Source organism: Cydia amplana, chromosome Z (assembly GCF_948474715.1).
Source record: "Cydia amplana chromosome Z, ilCydAmpl1.1, whole genome shotgun sequence".
Taxonomy (NCBI): Eukaryota; Metazoa; Arthropoda; class Insecta; order Lepidoptera; family Tortricidae; genus Cydia; species Cydia amplana.
The window spans coordinates 15,420,152-15,442,057 of record NC_086096.1 but is presented as its reverse complement, the minus strand read 5'-3'; the positions used below and the strand labels follow the sequence as shown (position 1 = coordinate 15,442,057).

Sequence of the window (21,906 nt, the reverse complement as noted above, 5' to 3'; positions counted from 1 at the left end):
TTATGACGTATTAAAAAAAAATTACTTACTAGATCTCGTTCAAACCAATTTTCGGTGGAAGTTTGCATGGTAAATGTAGCTAGAGGATATGGCGCCCGGGGCAGGCACCAAATTTGATGCCCCCCCCCCCCCCCAAACGAAATGAACTAACAAAAGGTTTTGATTTAGACAAATAAGTGTTTTTTAGTCCATCGGTGGCTAACAAGCTTACGACTCACCTGATGGTAAGCAGTCACCGCATCCTATGGACGTCTACACTACAGGGGCGTTATATGCGCGTTGCCGACCATTTTAAAACTTATACACTTCTTTTTTGGAGATCTCCTTAGACTTGAAGATTCGCTATCGCTTGTAAGTTTGGGATCGTAGACTATTCATAGCGCGCCTTGGGACTGATTTGAAGGGACCAAGGTGGCATCTAGGTGCTCCTGCCCAAAGGTGACAGCAGTACTCATTATATGGGATCTGTCCATGGTCGTACGCAACATTTTTTAAGGGGTGGGGCAGAAGTAGGAGAGGCTGGGGCCGTTGTAACAAGGTACGGTTGAAACAGAGATTCTTAGCTTATGGTCAGAGACCAGGGTGGGACAACTGCCCCACCGTGGGTACGCCTATGGATCTGTCTGCCCCAGAGTAAAGTATCGCCTCCCTTTATTGAGCACACCGTGTTTTTTGGATACGAGCGCAGCCTACCCAGCAAGGTGGCTACGAAATTATTGGACGTCACTGATGGAGATGTCAACACCGAGGCTCCCAATACTCCCTGACATGGGATGGGTTGTGCCTTGAAAAATGAGGTTTTCTTAGCGGTAAACGCGCAAAATTGAGCCTTGGTGGGATTTAATTGGACTAAATTCTCCCGATCCCACAACGAAATTCTGGATAGAATGCTTTCAATACCTGACACAGGTTTTTCACGGCATTCTAGTATCACATAACGAGATGTTGGCATGGCATGTGTTATACAGGTTGGTCCAAACCTTGCCGTCCAAAAATTTTTTTAGATTCCTCACGCTGTGGGCTATCAGAATATGTAGGTTAGCCGACTTTTCGTAGTTTACGAATTATGATTTTTATTGTTATTACTTTTAACTTTTGTTGAGAAATTCCGGGGTGAAGCAATTATTTATTTAAAAAAACTATTGAACTTTTTAGAATATTTCTTTTTGTAACATAATACTTGACAAACGGCGCAGTTGTTCAAAAAAAATCAGCACCCTCACTTGGCTGAGTTGGGAAAAAAAGACAAACTTTTACGTTCAAGCATGTCAAGCTTAGATGTTGCCCTTACCTAAATAAATAAAAAATACAAGCGATTTCAAGGACTTTTGGTTATTTTAGAAACAGCTAGACGCTACGTTTTTTTATAAGGTCAAAAAAGTGATACTTAATAGTCATAATTTGTCAGAGTCGCCGGTCAAAGGAACTGAGGTGGAAAGCTTCCAAATTAGTAATTCATTACAAAAATCCTCTTTTGTTATATCTACTATTATTTTATGGGGTCACTTCCCCATCGCTATTTCATGTTATCAGTGCCAATACCACGAACAATTATTAGAAGGCATAAAAGCAACGCAAAGCTTCACCCCGGAATTTCTTAAGAAAAGTTAAACTCGAAAGCTACGAAAAATCGGATAACGTATGTTAAAAAAAATTTTAACGTCAAGGTTTGGACCACCCCGTATACAGCAGGGTGGCTAAAAAATAACTGCATTTCCGTTGCCAGGGAGGTTTTGGGATTATACTGAGCAATTTTTACTATGAGACCAACCCCTAAGTCGCGAAAAAAAAATTTGACTGTTTCCTACATTTTGGCTGAACCATTTTCTATGGGAGGTCTTTTGCCCATTTTGGCGCCCCCCCTTGGACGGCGCCCGGGGCACGTGACCCCCCCCCCCCCAGCCCCCCCCTAGTTACGCCACTGACCATTTTCATCTCGAAGTTCAACAGATTGTGTGCGTCCAGCGAGATAGCTGGCAAACCAGAAGGCCTACCGCGAACCACGTTCGACGTGTTGTCTCTCTGTCGCACTTGTAAATTCGTACGTAAGTGTGACAGGGAGGCAACACGTCGAACGTGGTTCGCGGTAGGCCCTCAGTTCAGAGAACGTATATCGAATCCATAAAATGCCATTTTGGAAAGCAAGAGCGTTGTATTAATAATGGTATCAAATGCCCTAGAGAAATCAAACAGCACCAGCATGACATTTTTACCACTATCTCGATCCGCTAAGATGTTATCTACTACGTCTAGTAAAGCAGTGGTGGTACTACGAAACTTTCTGAACCCTGACTGTTTCTTCGGCAGGATTCCATTCGCCTCTAGATTTTCTGTTAACTGGAAACTAACTGCTTTTTCTACTATTTTTGATTAAAAGGGTAATATACTTATTGGACGGAGATCTTTAAAACTTAGTGGATTGGATGTTTTTGGGATAGGTTTAATATAGGTATAATAGCCGATTTCCATGTGTCGGGAAAGACGCCTGTTTCTATAGAATTATTAACTATGCTAGTAATTAAGGAAGGCGTATGAGGCAATGTTAATAGCACCATATTCATGGTAACCATCAATGCCTTGTGCATTAGAAGAAATTGACTTTATTAAAGTTTATTATATTGAACACTATAGTCTCTGTTACTGGCTGGTTACTGGTTTGAGAGAAAAAACTGAAGCACCGAATCTGTCAAACTCGTATTTTATAGAAGGATGGTAGAAGGGTAGAAGGGAGATATCTCAGATATCCACGCCGTCTTCACGAGGAAGAGTCAGAAAGTGTTCATTTAATTTTTCGGGATTAAATAAATGTGTTGGTAACTCGGTAGCTGTTTGAAGTTGGCGATGTCCTTTTTTATATTTTTCCAGACATCGTTTGGGTCTTTAAGGTTACTATTAATATGGTGGTTGAAGTATGCTGCTTTAACATTGTAAATCGCTCAATTTACTATGTGCTTTAATCTTTAAATAATATTGTATGTGGGAGTCTATCTTGGTCGATTTGCAGCGAGCGTGCGCCTCGTCACGCAGCTTCATCATACGTTAATCCACGGATACTATTATTAATTCTAATTAGTTTGAAAGGGGCAAATTCGTTAAATAACTGTGAGCTGATGTGAGTATTGAACATATTTATCATATACTTAGTTTATGTCATTTGCTACAAAGTTATTCCATGGTATAGCTATAGACTCTACGCGCTGGCTAAACAGTGTCATGTCTATACGTTTTATAGGTTTGTATGCTACCCAACGAGGAGACGGCTTGACTTTTTTAATTAGAACTTCAAGTGTAATAAATGCGTGATCACTAAGGTCTGGAATACGGTTAACGCATACATTTGTGACATGCATATTTGAACAAACTAAGTCTATCAAGGATTCGCTATGGTCAGTAAAATTAGTAGGACGGTCAGTAAATTGAACTAAATTAAGACATTTAAATAAATCAAGAAGATTTTTTGTGTCATGGTTTGGTACTACAAAAGATTGATATTGAAATCCCCTACTAAAACGACATAATAAAATAAAATCCCCTACTAAAATGACATAATGTTTGAAATGGGTCAGTTCTTTGACAAACTACAGGCTGATTGGAAATTCGCCGTATTATGGCCGTGTTCCTTGAAAGGGGTTATTCTATGGGTCATTTGTAATGATTTAAGTCCAGTCAATCAGGGGTCAAAACTCATTGGTTTTCAAGTTATTTGAGTATTCAGGTTTTTGTTTAAAAAATTGGGTAATTTTCAACCCATACAATAACCCCTTTCAAGTAATACGGCGAATTTCCAATCAACCTGTCTGTATAATAATATATCATGTTCGGTTTCCTGATCAGAAATCCGAATATAGACCGCGAGCCACGAACAGGTTTCCATGACCAATCGCCTCCCAGGCGATAACTCCTATAGTGGTTAACGGCTACGTATGATGAATCCTCGTGGACGTCAGCTGCCGCTCCGTTGGTGGGTTGAGGAATGGCAGCAACCGAAACACGTAAAAAAAAAAATATTTTCAGTCATCGCCTCCCGTTTGATACTTTGCCAGATGATAGTTTAGGTGCTATTGTTAATAAAAAAAATCGTCAGCCGGTTGTATCGCGGTGGAAACACCGTCAGCTGGTCACATGAACATGTAAAAAAAAATTTTTTTTTTCAGTCATCGCCTCCCGCTTGATATTTTGTCAGATGATAGTTTAGGTGCTAATGTTAATAAAAAACATCGTCAGCCGGTTGTATCGCGGTAGAATCACCGTCAGCTGGTCACATGAACATGTAAAAAAAAATTTTTTTTTCAGTCATCGCCTCCCGCTTGATACTTTGTCAGATGATAGTTTAGGTGCTATTGTTAATAAAAAAAATCGTCAGCCGGTTGTATCGCGGTGGAATCACCGTCAGCTGGTCACATGAACATGTAAAAAAAATTTTTTTTTTCAGTCATCGCCTCCCGCTTGATACTTTGTCAGATGATAGTTTAGGTGCTATTGTTAATAAAAATAATCGTCAGCCGGTTGTATCGCGGTGGAATCACCGTCAGCTGGTCACATGAACATGTAAAAAAATTTTTTTTTTCAGTCATCGCCTCCCGCTTGATACTTTGTCAGATGATAGTTTAGGTGCTATTGTTAATAAAAAACATCGTCAGCCGGTTGTATCGCGGTGGAATCACCGTCAGCTGGTCATATGAACATATATTAGATTTTATTTATTTATTTGCTTGATATGTTCATGTGACCAGCTGACGATGATTCCACCGCGATACAACCGGCTGACGATGTTTTTTATTAACAATAGCACCTAAACTATCATCTGACAAAGTATCAAGCGGGAGGCGATGACTGAAAAAATATTTTTTTTTACATGTTCATGTGACCAGCTGACGGTGATTCCACCGCGATACAACCGGCTGACGATCTCTTTTATTAACAATAGCACCTAAACTATCATCCGACAAAGTATCAAGCGGGAGGCGATGACTGAAAAAATATATTTTTTTTACATGTTCATGTGACCAGCTGACGGTGATTCCACCGCGATACAACCAGCTGACGATTCTTTTTATTAATAATAGCACCTAAACTATCATCTGACAAAGTATCAAGCGGGAGGCGATGACTGAAAAAATATTTTTTTTTTACATGTTCATGTGACCAGCTGACGGTGATTCCACCGCGATACAACCGGCTGACGATTTGTTTTATTAACAATAGCACCTAAACTATCATCTGACAAAGTATCAAGCGGGAGGCGATGACTGAAAAAAAAAATTTTTTTTACATGTTCATGTGACCAGCTGACGGTGATTCCACCGCGATACAACCGGCTGACGATTCTTTTTATTAATAATAGCACCTAAACTATCATCTGGCAAAGTATCAAACGGGAGGCGATGACTGAAACCAATTATTTTAAATTTTAGTATGTATTTATTTATTTGCTTTATAAATTCATGTGACCAGCTGACGGTGATTCCACCGCGATACAACCGGCTGACGATTTTTTTTATTAACAATATCACCTAAACTATCATCTGACAAAGTATCAAGCGGGAGGCGATGACTGAAAAAATATTTTTTTTTTACATGTTCATGTGACCAGCTGACGGTGATTCCACCGCGATACAACCGGCTGACGATTTGTTTTATTAACAATAGCACCTAAACTATCATGTGACAAAATATCAAGCGGGAGGCGATGACTGAAAAAAAAATTTTTTTTTACATGTTCATGTGACCAGCTGACGGTGATTCCACCGCGATACAACCGGCTGACGAGTTTTTTTATTAACAATAGCACCTAAACTATCATCTGACAAAGTATCAAGCGGGAGGCGATGACTGAAAAAAAAAATTTTTTTTACATGTTCATGTGTACAGCTGACGGTGATTCCACCGCGATACAACCGGCTGACGATTGTTTTTATTAACAATAGCACCTAAACTTTCATCTGACTAAGTATCAAACGGGAGGCGATGACTGAAAAAAAATTTTTTTTTTACGTGTTTCGGTGGCTGCCATTCCTCAACCCACCAACGTAGCGGCAGCTGACGTCCACGAGGGTTCATCATATATGGCCGTTAACCAGTATACGAGTTTTCACCCGGGAGGCGATGACTGACGAAATTTGCGCCTGGCTCGTGGACCAATAGGGAATTATGAGGGAATTCAGCTGATTCGGAATACTGTAAGCATAGCGTACACATTGGATTTGTATAGCGACGTCCCGTTCACACCTGTAATGCCGGCTACACACGTTAACTATAAATCGTAGCGATTAATCTGTGCAGTCCGATTAGCGCAGTTTTAACTACCGTGTGTATGACAAATCGTTACGATAATCGACAACGATTTGTCATACACACGGTAGATAAAACTGCGCAAATCGGACTGCACAGATTAATCGCTACGATTTATAGTTAACGTGTGTAGCCGGGGTAATTCCATACGGAAACCGAATGAAAATTCCGTGCGTGTGATGCCAGTGGAGGCCATCCCATCCAGTCGTCTTTGAGTATATCCAGTCGTACATAAAATGTGTCAATTGTGTGAGGCTACGGTGACAGCTGGCTTAGACTTCATCTTTAGGAATATTATATCTATGGCAGTGAAGTTAAGTTACCTGCAATGACAGTATTGAACTATTGATAGCATGTTGACTGCATACTGCATATATTTTATATTTAGGTGATCATGTAGTCTGTTTATGATTATCTTATTGTGATGATTACAATAGCTTTATTATGTCGCTTGGATAGAAATTCACCGACAGTCTTTGTCTTGAAAGCTCTTATAATGAGACCTGTAAAGGTTCTCAAGAGATTCTTCGTTATGGCTTTAACTTTAACTGCAGTTTTTCTTTTTTTCTTCTGGAATAATATTGGAATTCAAGGGTAAGTAGTTGTATAGTATTTGTGGTAAATACAATACAATATTATTAATTAATCTTCCTTGTCGTATTTTCACGACTGACATTAATTCCGATTCCGATAGTGTACATGCACCTACAAGTACATGGTGTCCCCGTTGTTGTGGTACGAAAGTAACAGGGATCTTTGACTAGACTTCGACACAATTTATTATTCTGACAATATGCTTTTATTATTTAATGACATAAGTTGGGAGCGCACATCTTTTGACCAATAAAACAAAAATTTAAATTGTCATAAAACTGTATTGTCCAAACCATAGTTTACTTCCTTTATGAAAGTTCACACTTGTACGGTTTTCCCAACTAAGCACCATAACACATGACAGTGACCTGGACAGCATTTTTTATTTATATGTTTATTTATAAGATTATTTTAAGTTTTATAATGCATATGTAGTTTATTTTTATTGTGTCTTTTTATGTCCTAATAAAAAATATAATTACAGCCCTGTAACTGTGATTCCATTAAAAATACAGATGAAATAAAATATGATTATATGCAATTCAGTTTAAAATAAGTTTGTATACTCATCATCATCATCCTGTTTTGGCCGGTTTCAGCCTTGGCAACTAAAGGACAAAGGACTGGTTGGAGAAATGGCCGTCCATGAAATGTAGGGATTTTTGGGGTGATGCCGGGATATTCCAAATTTTCATATGATATATCCAACTCTCTATCGAATACTTATCACTAATTAGGTATATACTTCCTATCACTCATTAATCTTAATCTCTTTAGCTTGCAGAGCTTTGACCCTGTACCGATACCAGTGAAGAACAAAGTGTGTCACGTAAACTTTGATGATGAAAGAATTCAACTTGTTAGTAACAAAACAGATTTGAAAATGATTTATTTTGTGACACCAACGTACCCGAGGCCAGAGCAGGTGCCCGAGCTGACACGGCTCGCTCACACGCTGATGCACGTGCCCCGCATCCACTGGATTGTGGCCGACGACCAGCCCCTGTGCTCCGAACAAGTGGCAAATATCCTTAGGTAAGTAAGTTATAGAGAGCAACCATTATGAATCCAGTGTATATGTAGATTACCTAGTTCTTGAATGTTTCTATAATTTTGCAGACGTTCCGGACTTCCATTCACACACGTATCAAGCCCGAAGCCATATATATATAAAGTGGCCAACTTCCCACGTGGAGTAGCGAATCGTCGAGTGGCCCTCTCCTGGCTTCTGGCTAACGTAAATGAAGGCGTTCTTTACTTCGGCGATGACGATAACACGGTGGACCTGCAACTCTTCGATGAAATAAGAGATACTAAGAGAGTATCCATGTTCCCCGTGGGTCTCATTGGAGGATACGGCGTGTCTGCGCCTATTGTAAAAGACGGGAAGGTAGGCTTAACATAATAAATAGGCTTTGCATTCAAATATGGGGGTTTGTGACGATTACGCCGAAGTTCATAAATCGTAGTTAAAATTCACTTACATGCAGAGGGGCTACCGCAAAAACCGAAAATCGCAAAGATCTTTCTCTTTTACTCCAATAAAGGCCTAATTAGAGTGACAGAAAATGCAGGCAATTCGCGAATTTCGATTTTCGCGATTATAACCCAGGGAGAAAGTTTTCTAAGGACAGCTCAACGCTAACGCGCACGTGGCCGTACGCACCTCGCGCACGTGGCCGTACGCACCTCGCGCACGAAGTTATTTTTCATCAGTATAATTATAGCGGGAGTAATAGAAAAAACGTTTTCCCTAGGGAGTAATGAAGTTTCTAGTACCGTAATTAACAGTTTGTCTTTATACTTCATTTTTGTATCGCAAGTGTGATGAAAACAGGATTAAAAACATTGTGTGTAACTCGGGGCGTAATAATATTGCAAATTCGAGTCTATAAATCGCTCCGGCAAGCCATTGCGATTTAACTTACTCTCGTTAGCAGTACATATTTAACTTACGCCCCATGTTGCACAATGTATTATATTTCATGGAGGTGTACTATAGGACAAAGTAATGGCTCTCTTAGGTCATTGTTTCTTCAGAAACTGATGAACAAGTTACATATTATACACAAGAGTGGCAAAGTAATTCCTTTCATGCAAATATTAAGTTGTTTCAGTGATTCTTTAAAATTATATACCTTTATCGACGGAACACCAAAAACAGTAGGTATGGGGTTGGTTACACAACAATAGGGTTGCCAGATCGAAAGGCGCTATTATCGGAAAAAAATAACAATTATTCGGGATTTTGAAACTTAAGTCGGGAAAAAAAAAACATTCAAATTAAAGCAATTGTATTAAAAACAACGATATTTTGCATTATTGGCACTACGTCAGCTGCTCTGCCCATAGACGTTTTTATAACGCGGACGCGCTCGACACGAGTCGCTCGCTCGCTCGACGACAGTTTGGAACTTGAAATTATTGTTTTATAACGTGCAGCTGTTTTTCGGGACAGTTTCCACTTTGTCGGGAATCGGGAACACATCGGGAGAATCCCGCCAAATCCCGACCATCTGGCAACCCTACCCACCAACTACTACTAGTGGGGATTTGTAGGGTAGGGTTACCTGACGATGGCAATGAACGCTGATCGAGCCATTTGCCGATATACTCGTAAATAGGTAAATGATTGTGTTGGTTCCAGGTGGTCGGATTCTTCGACTCGTGGCCGGCCGCGCGGAGGTTCCCAGTCGACATGGCGGGGTTTGCTGTCAACATCGACTTTCTGAAGCCGTCCGCTACTATGCCATATATTGCAGGACATGAGGAAGACATGTTCCTTGTTAGTTTAGGAATAAAGTTAGAGGACATAGAACCATTAGCTGAGAATTGCTCTAAGGTGCTCGTGTGGCACACCAAAACGTTAAAATACCCCAAACCTACTTTAAAGATAAATATTAACCAATATGATAAAGAACTCTCACCAAAGTACGAAAGTTTTGTGAACTTGCTCAAGGAAATTTCTAGACAGGGCATGGCCGTTTTAGATGCCAAAACTGGAACAAAAACATTAGTGATACGCGATAAGAAAACTTATGAAACTTTAGTTGGCCTTAATTAATATTCGTAACAGGTATGTAGTAGTTTAACCTTCATTCGTTATTAGATAATTCGATCATTAGATAATGTAGCTTTTCAATATGTCATATTTTAAAGTTCTGTTTTGCGGGGTTGTTTGGGTTGGGACAAAGAGTTATGTAAAGAGGTGTAGGTATATTAGTTGTGAATTCGAACATGTTTTTTTTAAACAATAGTAGGAACGAGTGTCTTACCGTATAAAACACTGACCCCAACTAAATATATATATATATATAAGTATGTAGTCTAAAGACTTCATTATTTTTAGAAGTTGCTGAACAAATGTTGGTCACTTTGAGGAGTATAGCCTACGGCTTAATTATTTGCTCGTGTTACAGGACACACCCGTGACTATTGTAGAATGTGCGGAAAGAGAAGAGTGACTCTGTGATGACTCTTCACTTTCCGAACAAACTCTATATAATTGTCCCCGTTCCAAATAGTCTCACGAGATGGAACATAATGTTTTATTGAACTGAATCTATTGAGCCGGGCGCTCGGAAAAAAATATAGTTCCTTTAACTAACGCGCTGTGAGTCATTTTTAATGTAAAATACTTACGACAGTAAGTACTTACTGCCTATGCGCGGTGGACTGGTGGCAAACAACCGTGTGTTACATTGATTTTAAACACAATTCGGTCGAATATTTAATAGCGTGAGAACTCGGTTTGTTTTCGAATGTCACATGTCTCATACAGTTGTTATGTGTGGTGGGGCAGAGCAGTTAAAAGACAATTGAACAAATTTATATTACTATCATGTCATGATCTTTCGAATTCGAATCATGGCTAATATAATGAGATTAAAATGTAACATGCAAAGCAATATTTGGGGCCTTTTTAGAAGTTACTTGTTAATATAGAGTGGGCCCAGAGCATTTTATATTTTAATTAAGTGTAGGTGTGTATTTCGAAATAAGAAGTACAATACTAAAAAGTTAAAAAAAAGCGGAGTAAAGTAAGTTGAGCTTAGTTCTGTTTCTCCATTTCTCTTGACCTCAAACATAAGGTGTATTTTTGTTTATGGGGTCCACGGTTTAAATAAAGCCTTAGTATGAATGCTAGCCGATATGAGCTGCCTGAATAACTAAATAAAAATATAAATTTGAATCCTTTTACTTATAATCTATGGGAATCGCATAGCGCAAGCCCATTTTTAAGAAGGATAGTTTTTGGCTAAAACTGGTTGCAATAAGTACCTATACATTGTTGGATATTTGTATATTTATTTTGCATTATTTGATCTAAACCTACCTTTATATATAATTATAGAATCTCGGAAGAAAATCGTAGTAGAATCTCTAAAAAATACTAGGTATTAACATACATATTTAATTATTAATATTATCAATTATTATCGAATATTTATATTTACCAATCTCATAGGATTTGTTTTTTTAGTTTTAGTAGAGGAGCTATTCAATTTGTTTGCAAAGTTATGTTTGGGTTAACCTTTTTTTTTCACCTTTTGCACTTGTCTTAATAAAGCCTGTTAAATATATTTTTATTTTAATTGTCAAATTTACTTTTTTAATGTCAAGATAGACATAAAAACACATTTGTTAATTTAAAAACTGAAGCGCGTGTACACTTTCATTTATTAAATATAGGTATTATTGACGGTTAATGTTATCAACTGAGCTATATTGTATATTTTTACAGTACATTACATCTGGAGCTATATTACGACACCAGGTGCTATAATAAGCACATTACGTAATTAAACTACGTCGAAAATTTAAAGGACCATATGTACTGTAAAACGTTGTGCGAATAGGTAATTCGCGCTTGTAACGTACCTAAATAACTATTGTCGTCGGTTACGGCGGACACCCGTAACTAGTACAGTAGATTAAATCTAGTAATTCGTATTTACTGTGTGACAACACCGTCGTAGCCAAAATAAGAGTTTCACGTGTTTTTACCATATGCGTGGGAAGCTGAAACAAATAGGTAGCTTTTACTAAGGAAGGAGTCTATGTTATACGAATACGGAGTGTTATGTGTGTGAGAGTTGGCACAATGTTCGCAGCATGCACTGCTTAGGGAATTGATTCACGATACTACTTTATACGTCCAAATCGGTGAGATATTGCACTAGTGTTAATAAGTTAGAGTACTAATTTCGTTCGTAGATTTTTTGTGCAATAAACCATAAATTTATAAATGTTACTATGAAAGTCTATATCAAATGATTGACCTAAGATTAAAGGAGACGTTGTTACCTGCTCAAAACATATATATTATTGTGGATAGTTGAACAACACTTAGTTGAATCTCGTAATATTAAATAAATTTCCGCTTAAAAAGGTTTTCTATAGGTACCTACTCTTTAAATCATCCATTCTAAGATACTAAATACATGGTGGTGAAACGTTCGAGAGTTGCTAATTATTAGTTGTGGGCAGGGGCGTATTTACCCTAGGGCCATCCGGGCTATGGCCCGAGGCGCCAACCCTCAGGGACGGCATGGGGCGGAATATGCCGCCCCTAGCGGATTGCATTTTGTTTTTCTTCCTCGACTTCTGGGGCGGCGAAATTCAAAATACGCCCCTGGACTTGTGGGGCGTCATGCATATACGTTGGGCAAGCCGATGCTAAGTTGGCCTGTTTCTTTCTTTAAAATTTATAAAAATAAGATGTTCAATGGTCTTCAATAGGAGAGCCGGTGGGTATCTGTTTGTTTGGCTCGGTATAAGCTAAATCGAACTCCTACCAAATAAGTAATATTTACTAGGAAACGATAAATAATGAGATTAGCTCCCGGGTGCATATGAGTTGTATTTTATTTTATATTGACATAGATATAATGAATTGTTTTTTTAATTTTATTGTGACAATATAACGTAAATCGCAGGCCAAGTAGAAAAAATAATGCAATGAACTGTCAAAAAATCCTGAATTATACAGGTGATTTATGAGACTATATAAAAGACGTGATATTTACTTAGTTGGTATGTGATAGCAAATAATAATATTTTTTTAATTATGAAACTCGTTAGGTTTAATAAAATTCGTAAAGATCGATATCGATGTAGATACATATGTTAGAAAAAAATATTCGTTCTCATAAATCAACCTGTATGTCTGGTTTATTATTATTTATTAATATTTTTTACGGTTTGTTACCCGATAGTATGTAAATGTGTAATTTGGTCAGATTATAATATTGGATTATATGGAAATAAAAAAATTGCGGTTATGTATTACTTATCTTCTATATATATATAAATGCAAGTGTCCTGACTGACTGACTGAATGATTCATCAACGCAGAGCCGAAACTACAAAAGCTATAAAGTTGAAATTTGCACACTAGGTTGCATTTATAAAGTGTACAAGAGATAAGAAGCGATTTTGAAAAATTCTACCCCTAAGGGGGTTAAAAAGGGGATGAAATGTTGTATGGGGTACAAGTTTTATTTTAAGCTAGGAATTTGAAACTTCGTAAAAAGGTTTACTATTAAAAAACAAGAAAACTAATTTCAGCGTTTTTGAAAATTCATCCCCCAAGGTAGTAAAAAAGGGGTTGAAATTTTGTATGGAGACCAAATATTTTTTTGAGTGTGGTAGTTGAATCTTTGTATAAGGGCATATTATTAGAATACAAGAAAAGTAATTTCTGCGTTTTCAAAAATTCGTCCCCTAAAAGGGATAAAAAGGGGTTGAAAGTTTGAATCCATTACAAAACACTGATTTAAACTTTCATGATTTTTACACATTATTAAACCGTCAGGTGAACAAGTCTGCCGTGGCTGAGCATTTACTGGAGTCAGGACCAAACCACTGGATTGAGCTGCATAACCCTAAAATCCTGTCCACGGATCGTCATTTCTACAGCAGGAAAGTACGGGAAGCCATTGAAATCAAAAAACATAGTAATTTCAATCGGGACGAGGGTTTCAAGATCTCATCCACATGGAATCCAGTCATTAGTAAATGTAAGCGTAAACGAATATCGACAGTCGATAAATCGAATATCGTTAGTGTTGTGTGTCGACAGAGTGACATCCCTAGTGCACAAAACAAAACGTCGGAGGTAAATCTTAAAACTTAGATACGCGATTAAGTCCCGTTGTATAATTTAATAATCCATTACAAAAGCTTTGAAACTTCTTAGATAGGCTTAATAGCCGATTACAAAAAAAGTAATTAAGACGTTTTTGGAAATTCAACCCCTATGGGGGTTAAAAAGGGGATGAAAGTTTGACTTAGGGGTTCAAATTTTATTTTAAGCCAGGAACTTGAAACGTTGTAAAAAGGTATTATACCTATTAAAAGAGAAGAAAACTAATTTCAGCGTTTTTGAAAATTCATCCCCGAAGGTGGTGAAAAGGGGGTTGAAAGTTTGTATGTACATCAAATATTTTTTTGAGTGCGGGGCTTGAATCTTTGTACAAGGCCATATTATAAGAAGACAAGAAAAATAATTTCAGCGTTTTTAAAAATTCATCCCTTAAAAGGGTTAAAAAGGGGTTGAAAGTTTGTATGGAGATCAAAAGTTTTTTTGAGTGCGGGACTTGAATCTTTGTATAACGGCATATTATTAGATTAGAAGAAAAATAATTTCAGGGTTTTTGAAAATTCATCCTTCAAGGTGGTGGAAAAGGGTTGAAAGTATGCATCGGGCGCGATTTTTTTTAAATAGTGGACATGAAAATCTTCTAAGAGCGACGCAAGAGGGATTATATCGAGAACTTTTTTTTTCAGTTAGGGGCTTGAAACTTCATGAGTAGTTTGTGACAGACAAATCTCATGCTTTGTATAATTATTAACAAATTATTAACAGTCCCTACTGCTATCTTCTTTAGGTGGTCGCCAACATCCGTTAGGGCATGGCAATTAAAGAAGAAGAAGACTACTATATTTTGCCGCATTAATACTCTCTGCTCATGTAGAATATATTACCACCAACATACAAATCCACGCGGACGAAGTCGCTGGCAACAGCTAGTCACTATACATTTTAAGATTGGCTTAATTCGTATCAATCTTATTTTGCGCGAGGCTACAGCCTTCATATCTTCTTACTTATTCTTCATCATACGATGACGCGCCGCGGACGATAGGCGTGGCATTCAAAGGGTAAAAAGGATTCCGTTGCGTGTTCTATTTTCGAAAACATTTGGCTGTGGCGGCGGTTCCAGTATTCGGTGCGGATGGCACGCCTTTCGTGTCATACGCCACACGTTAAAAACATTGATGACACGCCTGTCGTGCCATCCGCATCGAAACGGTTAATCGTACTTTTTATCCCTGCCAAAGATGGCGCTCCATTTTAATATCTATTCTTAACACGTCTTACTATACTTTCATTATAGTTTTGTGCTTGTGGCATCGGTCAGGCAAGTGTAATCTTACGTTTTAATGTTATACACCTAGTATAATATACCTATATTTAGTTTTTATACGTACAGCTAGCTATAATGCAAAAATAATAAATATCGCCATCTACAGCAATTACACGGCACGCGGCCCCTGTACGGCATACGCCCTTATGTGAACATAGGTATACTTATAATTTGCCTATGAGATCAACGTTATGACAAATATACTTAATGTTATTTAATTGGATTGAAAATGAAGTATTATTTATTAACTAAAAGTTTACAATTCCTTAAGGATTAACTTTGGTACCCGCACTAGGCACGATTGGTGTTATAATTTTTATATTTTAAATGAACATTAGTTACAATATTTTGGTTATCTCTTTTCATATTCCCAAAAAAGAAACAAGACCTGTGTAGGGTTAAAGTAGTATTATAATATTAATATACATATTATGAACATTTATGGTCTACGGACCATAGTCGGGAGCTTTGGTAGTTTGTAATATAGTTGAGTGGTTATACTCTTACGGTTCCTAAAATGATATGCTCTGTTCCAGGTTGCGGACTCTTGCAACAATGCTTAATTTAGAAATTTTTGAAATCAATTGGCGTCAGCTTCCGTTTATTGGCTCGTCTGAAGTTTCTGTCGCTGATTGTAGGTACCTCTATTTGTCCATGGTAAGTAAAATTATTAATATGTAGTCATTTATTCTAATTTTGTTCTGTATGCATTCAATTCTACTTCATCCCAGTGTAGGGTAACATTATCAAAAAAGCTGAAAAAAAAAAGATTATAATTTAACATCGCAGTATAGGTACAGTGGGCCAAGAAAGTGGTCTACCAGTTTTGACAAAAGTTTCTGCGAGATCTAACGATCGCTAAGGTTGACTTTTCTAACGGAGTTTAAAGTAAATCGACCTTGTTGTCTCATGACGTCCAAACGAACCTCAACCGTAGGGTGGTAGACCACATTTTTGGCCGACTGTACCCCGTATATTGATATAATTTCAAATCAATGTATAATATTCCTTCCTAGACTTCTTTCAATCCGTTGTCCCAATATAAACAGTGGGTATATTTTTAAGTAGGCAGATAGTAGAGTAGGAACTGTAGTACCTAACTACCTACCTATGTTTACGCAGATAATAAAATCGATTTAGATAATTCTTCCCTAATCTTATAAGCATATATCCTTGTGGTAAAATCCTTCCGATTTACATAAATTTTATGTTGAATTAGGTCATTAAAATGTAAGACATACATACATTTCGTAACTATACTCATAGATACATAAAAAAATAGTTGCCTCAACTGCAGATGAGCTAACACCGCCTTTTCATGTTCCGTGAGCCCTTTTTCTGAGACATTCAACGTGTCCAGCATTTGTTCCGTGTTGAAGAATCCGCACACGTTCGTATCAACGTCTGGCTGGTTTAAGGTAAACCATGTTGCTAGTCGAGCTAGCTCTACTCCTTGATCCTGTTAAGTACAATTCACAATATTAGTAATTAAATAATTTAGCAGTAAGGTTATTATATCTTAAATAACTTATTTGCACATATATTCAATTATTTATTTAATTCAAATCCAAAGATCCATAATATTGTTAGTAGTGTTAGTACAACAAATCTTAAAATTACTTAATATATATTACCTACTTCTTTACCTTAAGGCATAGGCTTTACCTTTTTTTGTATGTAGGTAGGTACTTATTTAATTAATTACCTATAAGCGACTCATTTTTTTAAATAGTACTTAAGCCGCCTTAGTCAAATTAAGTACTGTCGCGATCTAGATTTAAGTACTGAGCAGTTTTTGTTTTCCAAAAGCCTAAGTCTATGTAGGTAGGTATTACCCATATAAGTACCATAAGTAGCGTAGTGTGATCAGTGATGTACAAGCACAATGGAAATCCGAGGAAATCATGCACTACCTTGCAGTAATTAGACGCTCGTTGGCAAAGAGCTTTGATGTCATCACTTGCTGGGTGCCAGGGCTGCGGCCCGCGGTTGGTCAGCAGGCCCATGCCGGTAGCTGCTGCGTTTATTATGCCCACGCCTTTACTCTGCGGAGTGGATATACTGGGTATATACGAAGAGGATGACCACAACTAACTACTTATGCGTAGGTATGCGTAATCCGAGATCTAACACTTACTAATAGTTTTCTAAACCCCTATTTCCCGTAAATATTAGGTGTGCTACTACGAAACAAGGATAAGGCATGGTATTAAAAGCGGAAAGGTTGAGGTTTTTTGCAGGGATCGGAACCGGTTTTTTGCAGAATTAACCATATTTTTCGAATTATTTTATACTCGAAATGTAGGACTCAGTTGTGTTTTTAGGTTACGACTTCGTATTATTAGATTGCTCAATTAGAAATGAAGTAATTAGCAAAGAACGAAAAAATACCGTTTCCGTTCCCATACAAAAAATACCGGTATCCGATCCCTGCTTTTTTGTACCAAACGGTCCCACTAAATATACCTAATAAGTTAGGTACCTATATGAACATCCAAAATGATCTGGATAATGTACACACCTTAAAGTATTTTGTATAATTTTGTAATCGGTTGTCAAATAATGTGGATTTTGAATATGACAGAATTGTAGATAGGTGGATGTCAGACTCTTCAATTATCTCCTTCATCAAATCTAAATCATAGTCAGCTACTCCGATATATCTGGCTTTGCCATCTTTCACAGCTCGGTCCAATGCTGGCAAGGTTTCTTTTAGAATTATTGAAATGTCCGGTGCAAAAGTGATGTCGTGCATCTGAAAACCGAAAACGTAATTATATCTTTAAAAAATGGCAATTGCAATAAAATTAATGTTTGTCATAAGTACATATATGTATGCTAAAATCCAAATAAAAGATATCGTTGTCCAACCAAAACAATGTTGAGGCTTATGGAGCGTATAAGTATTAATCTTGTCCCTGATTAAACAAAAAAATGTAATACAATTTCTAAGTAACTTACTTGAATCAGATCCACGTGTTCGAGTTGAAGAAGTTGTAAAGTGTTATCCACGGCCGCTTCTGTCTTCTCTTCAGAGAAGTCGAACATTTTCCGGATATCTTTCTCGTAGCGTCCAACTTTGCTGCCGATGAAATACGTCTCTCTCGGGATTTCTTTGAGCGCCTAAAACGTGGATAGAACAAACTTAACCCTTTACCAGAGGGATATACCTATATATATTTCCCACATACGGCACTTCTGACATGTGTTCTATTTTCGATGAGGAAATGTCAGCCTGGTAAAGGGTTAACATGTACAGGCTTAAACATTACCTGATGGCAGTGATGGCTTGAAAAAACAGCTATTGATTATCTGATTATTTGATTAACAGTTGAATGGTATAGATACTTTTTCCAATTATAATTAATTAAATTAGTACCTACATATATTAGACAGCTGCTAAGGTAGAGAATCTAAGTACCTAATGTTTGGCATGATAGAACGATAGAACATACAGGCAAGTTTACCGTAGGTACCCATTATAGGATCTACCAGAACCAGTGTAATAAACTAATTTAAGTAATTTATGTCAAACATTGTAATAAACGCAATCATCTTATTATATACCTTTAAACGAGCAATTCTTGTATATAGGTATAATTATTTATATATAGGTCTTATCTCTCTCTGGGAATACGCGCATTTTTGAGTCATTATATGGCTCCCAGATATTGTTAGTTTAATAATGTAATGATTAAATTATACTTAATATTCTGATGAATTGTGGTGGCAGTGACAAGATCAGTGCTTATCTTGGAAACCAAATGTTAATAGTAGGTACGAACAAAATTAAGTATGTATGTACACGTACCTTGCCTATAACTTTCTCTGAACTTCCCTGACCGTACCACGGCCCAGTTTCCAAGTAGTTTACTCCTAAAGTTAGAGTTTTCTTAATAAGTTGTAGACTTTTTTCCTCGTCGAATGATCTGGAATGAAGTCAACAACTTGGTTAAAAAAGGTTAATCAATTTACACTCGGGGGCAAATTTTGTTTAACCCTCGTGCTTTGAAACCCTCGCAACGCTCAAGATTCCATTTTTCGAACTACTCACTACGCTCGTGGTTCTATTTTGGAATCTTTCGCTTGCTCGGGTATCAATATTAACACGAGCGGTTAAACAACAACTTTGCCCCCTTGTAAAAAAATAAGTATACTATTGTTTTAATTAAATAGTGTGTGATAACACCACGCCCCTACATACTCGCATAGGGGATCATGATGAGAGGGGAGGGGGACCCGATGAAGTAGGCTTGCCTCCGGACTCCTCAGCCAAGGTTATGAGTACAATATCTAGAATAATTAATAGGTACTTTGATGAACCAGTAGCACGTGCGGTTTTACTTAACAATAGACATAAGGATTAGCCGTTCGGGGCCAGATACAACAAATCTAACGACTATACTGTTTTTATAAGTTTTGCACTTTAACAAAATTGTGGTGGTATAACTACTGGGATTTTTTCCCCAGTAGTCACCACTGGTAACAACTTGGTGGTAACTAGTGGAAATAATTCCCTCTTAAAAAATCATCTACCTATACGCGTAGTAGGTAGAGGTACCTACATACATTTATAATACATACATTTATAATACATACATTCCAAGTAGTAGATAGATTCTACCAATGGTTGCCAAGTCGTTTCATTCGACTTCGAAATTATAAGTAGGGTAGGTTTCGAAACTATTTCTCGGGTTGTGATTTTTTTATTGGTTTTAATTTATTGGAAATTACGGAACATTGCGAGTTTCACCAAAATCTGTTCAGTAATGTTCAAGGAATGGAATATTAAATGTAAGAGTGATGGCGCGGCTTAGTTAATTGATTCATACTTCATATTTACAAGTTATTTTATACAAAAACAAACCTCTGGACAGTCTGGACGTTGGAAACATTTAGCGGGTACATTACATATACCTACTAAAATTTAAGTTATAACAAACGACTGTAAGAAAACATGGACCAAAGGCACTTAAAAGTGATAAATAACGCTGTTATAAATACGTGTTGTCATGTATGCATGTATATAATAAACACTAGGTATTAGATACGTACCTAATCATTTATAACCATTAAATGCAAGTAGAATATTCATCGGTATTATGCTTACCCGTAAATGTTGCTGAAAGATGCCCCTCCCATGCTAACATGGGAAACCTTCATATCAGTATTACCTAAGATATTGTATTTCATTTTAAATTAAAATGTTTGTGTTAGAAACGGACCGTGCGCCCTCTAGCAGCTCGCTTGACTGACGAGTGTTGTAGAGTTGTAGATAAAATTAATTTCTGAGCGGGTCAGCGCGCCTCACGCTCACAGTGGTTACGTTCGGCAGTGTTGGCCGAACGTTAATTGCAATTGACCATTAACCAGTACAAATTGAACCGTAAACCGTAACGGGCGGTTAGAGTTTACGGTTCAATTTATAATGGTTTTGGTCAAAACTAGTCAATTGCATTAACGTTTCGGCCAACACTATCGTTCGGTGAGATAAGCAAGAAGCTTAACAATTATCGCATTTTCAATGCATCGTTTCTGAGAAAAAGGAGTAAATGTCTAACGCCGCATTCAATTGGAAAAGAAAAGCCATTTTTGGATACGGCCGTTTATGCCGCAAAAACGTATATTTCGACTCTCTAGGGAATGAAAATTTATATAGGGTATGCCCCTTTAACCGGAGGTTAACCGAGAACTATGAAATTTGGCAAGTACCTACCTCATACTATCTTACACTACAAGTACCTACAGGAAAAAATATCAAACATAGTAAAAAAATATCATTGTTAAATTTGTACGGAACCCTCGGTGAGTGAGTCGGACTCGCACTTGGCCGGTTTTTTGTACTATTTTTTTCTTTAAAATATTAGTGAATTTCCGAGTGAATGAATTTAATGTGAGTTAGTGAGGTATAGAGTGATTTTCTCCTCACGACAACCTTAATTTTATAATAAAAACTAATACATACTACATCGAGTCATTACTCATTATCACAGCGAACTAGTAGAGGCAACCTGCTTTTACTGTGTCCTAAGCCCCCTCCACTCGTGCGCGAATCGCGGCGCGAAGCTGCGAACGCGAGTGTGCAGTCGAGATCGCAAATCTGCAAAATACACAGAAACAACACTACAGAAGAAGACTACTGAAAACTACAACTGGCGGTCTAGCACAACTTGCGTTCTCGCGCGCGAGTCCATACTTGAAGTCGCGCCAGATGTATGGAGTCGCGCGCGAGAACGCAACTCATGCTAGACCGCCTGAAGACTACTGGGAAGAGTGCTGTGTGGATGGGGCTCTACGTACGTACGGCGACCACCTTATAGCCGTTTATAGGCGGATTAGATAGTCGATTTAGACTCTCGCGCGAGCCACGAGACGAGCCACGAGGCCCACGAGACGAGAGTGTAACCGCCGATTTAGACTCGCGCGAGCCACGAGACGAGCCGCGAGCCGCGCTACGAGACGCGAGTGTAAGCGGTGGGCTCGCGGCTCGTCTCGTGGCTCGCAAGCTCGTCGAGCTAATATAATTTAAACACTAACGGCACGGCATAAGGTTTATAACCGAATGACAAGCCGAACACGAGTGTAAGCG

At 37.8% G+C, this 21,906-nt stretch overlaps 2 protein-coding genes across 2 annotated transcripts; one reads left to right on the top strand and one right to left on the bottom strand.

Moving 5' to 3' along the window:
• Positions 1-6,693: 6,693 nt before the first annotated feature.
• On the top strand, positions 6,694-9,952 carry LOC134661826 (galactosylgalactosylxylosylprotein 3-beta-glucuronosyltransferase S-like). Its single transcript, XM_063518021.1, has 4 exons — positions 6,694-6,885; positions 7,663-7,920; positions 8,005-8,275; positions 9,533-9,952. The coding sequence occupies exons 1-4, from the start codon at positions 6,716-6,718 to the stop codon at positions 9,947-9,949; spliced, it is 1,116 nt and encodes a 371-aa protein (XP_063374091.1). The 5' UTR covers positions 6,694-6,715; the 3' UTR covers positions 9,950-9,952.
• A 6,016-nt stretch (positions 9,953-15,968) lies between these two features.
• LOC134661202 (uncharacterized) lies at positions 15,969-20,576 on the bottom strand. Its single transcript, XM_063517171.1, has 7 exons — positions 20,428-20,576; positions 19,129-19,246; positions 18,279-18,440; positions 17,839-18,072; positions 17,231-17,362; positions 16,604-16,776; positions 15,969-16,072 (listed from the first exon to the last, which is right to left on the bottom strand). Exons 1-7 carry the CDS (start codon positions 20,508-20,510, stop codon positions 16,003-16,005), a joined length of 972 nt encoding a protein of 323 aa, XP_063373241.1. The 5' UTR covers positions 20,511-20,576; the 3' UTR covers positions 15,969-16,002.
• Positions 20,577-21,906: the final 1,330 nt, after the last annotated feature.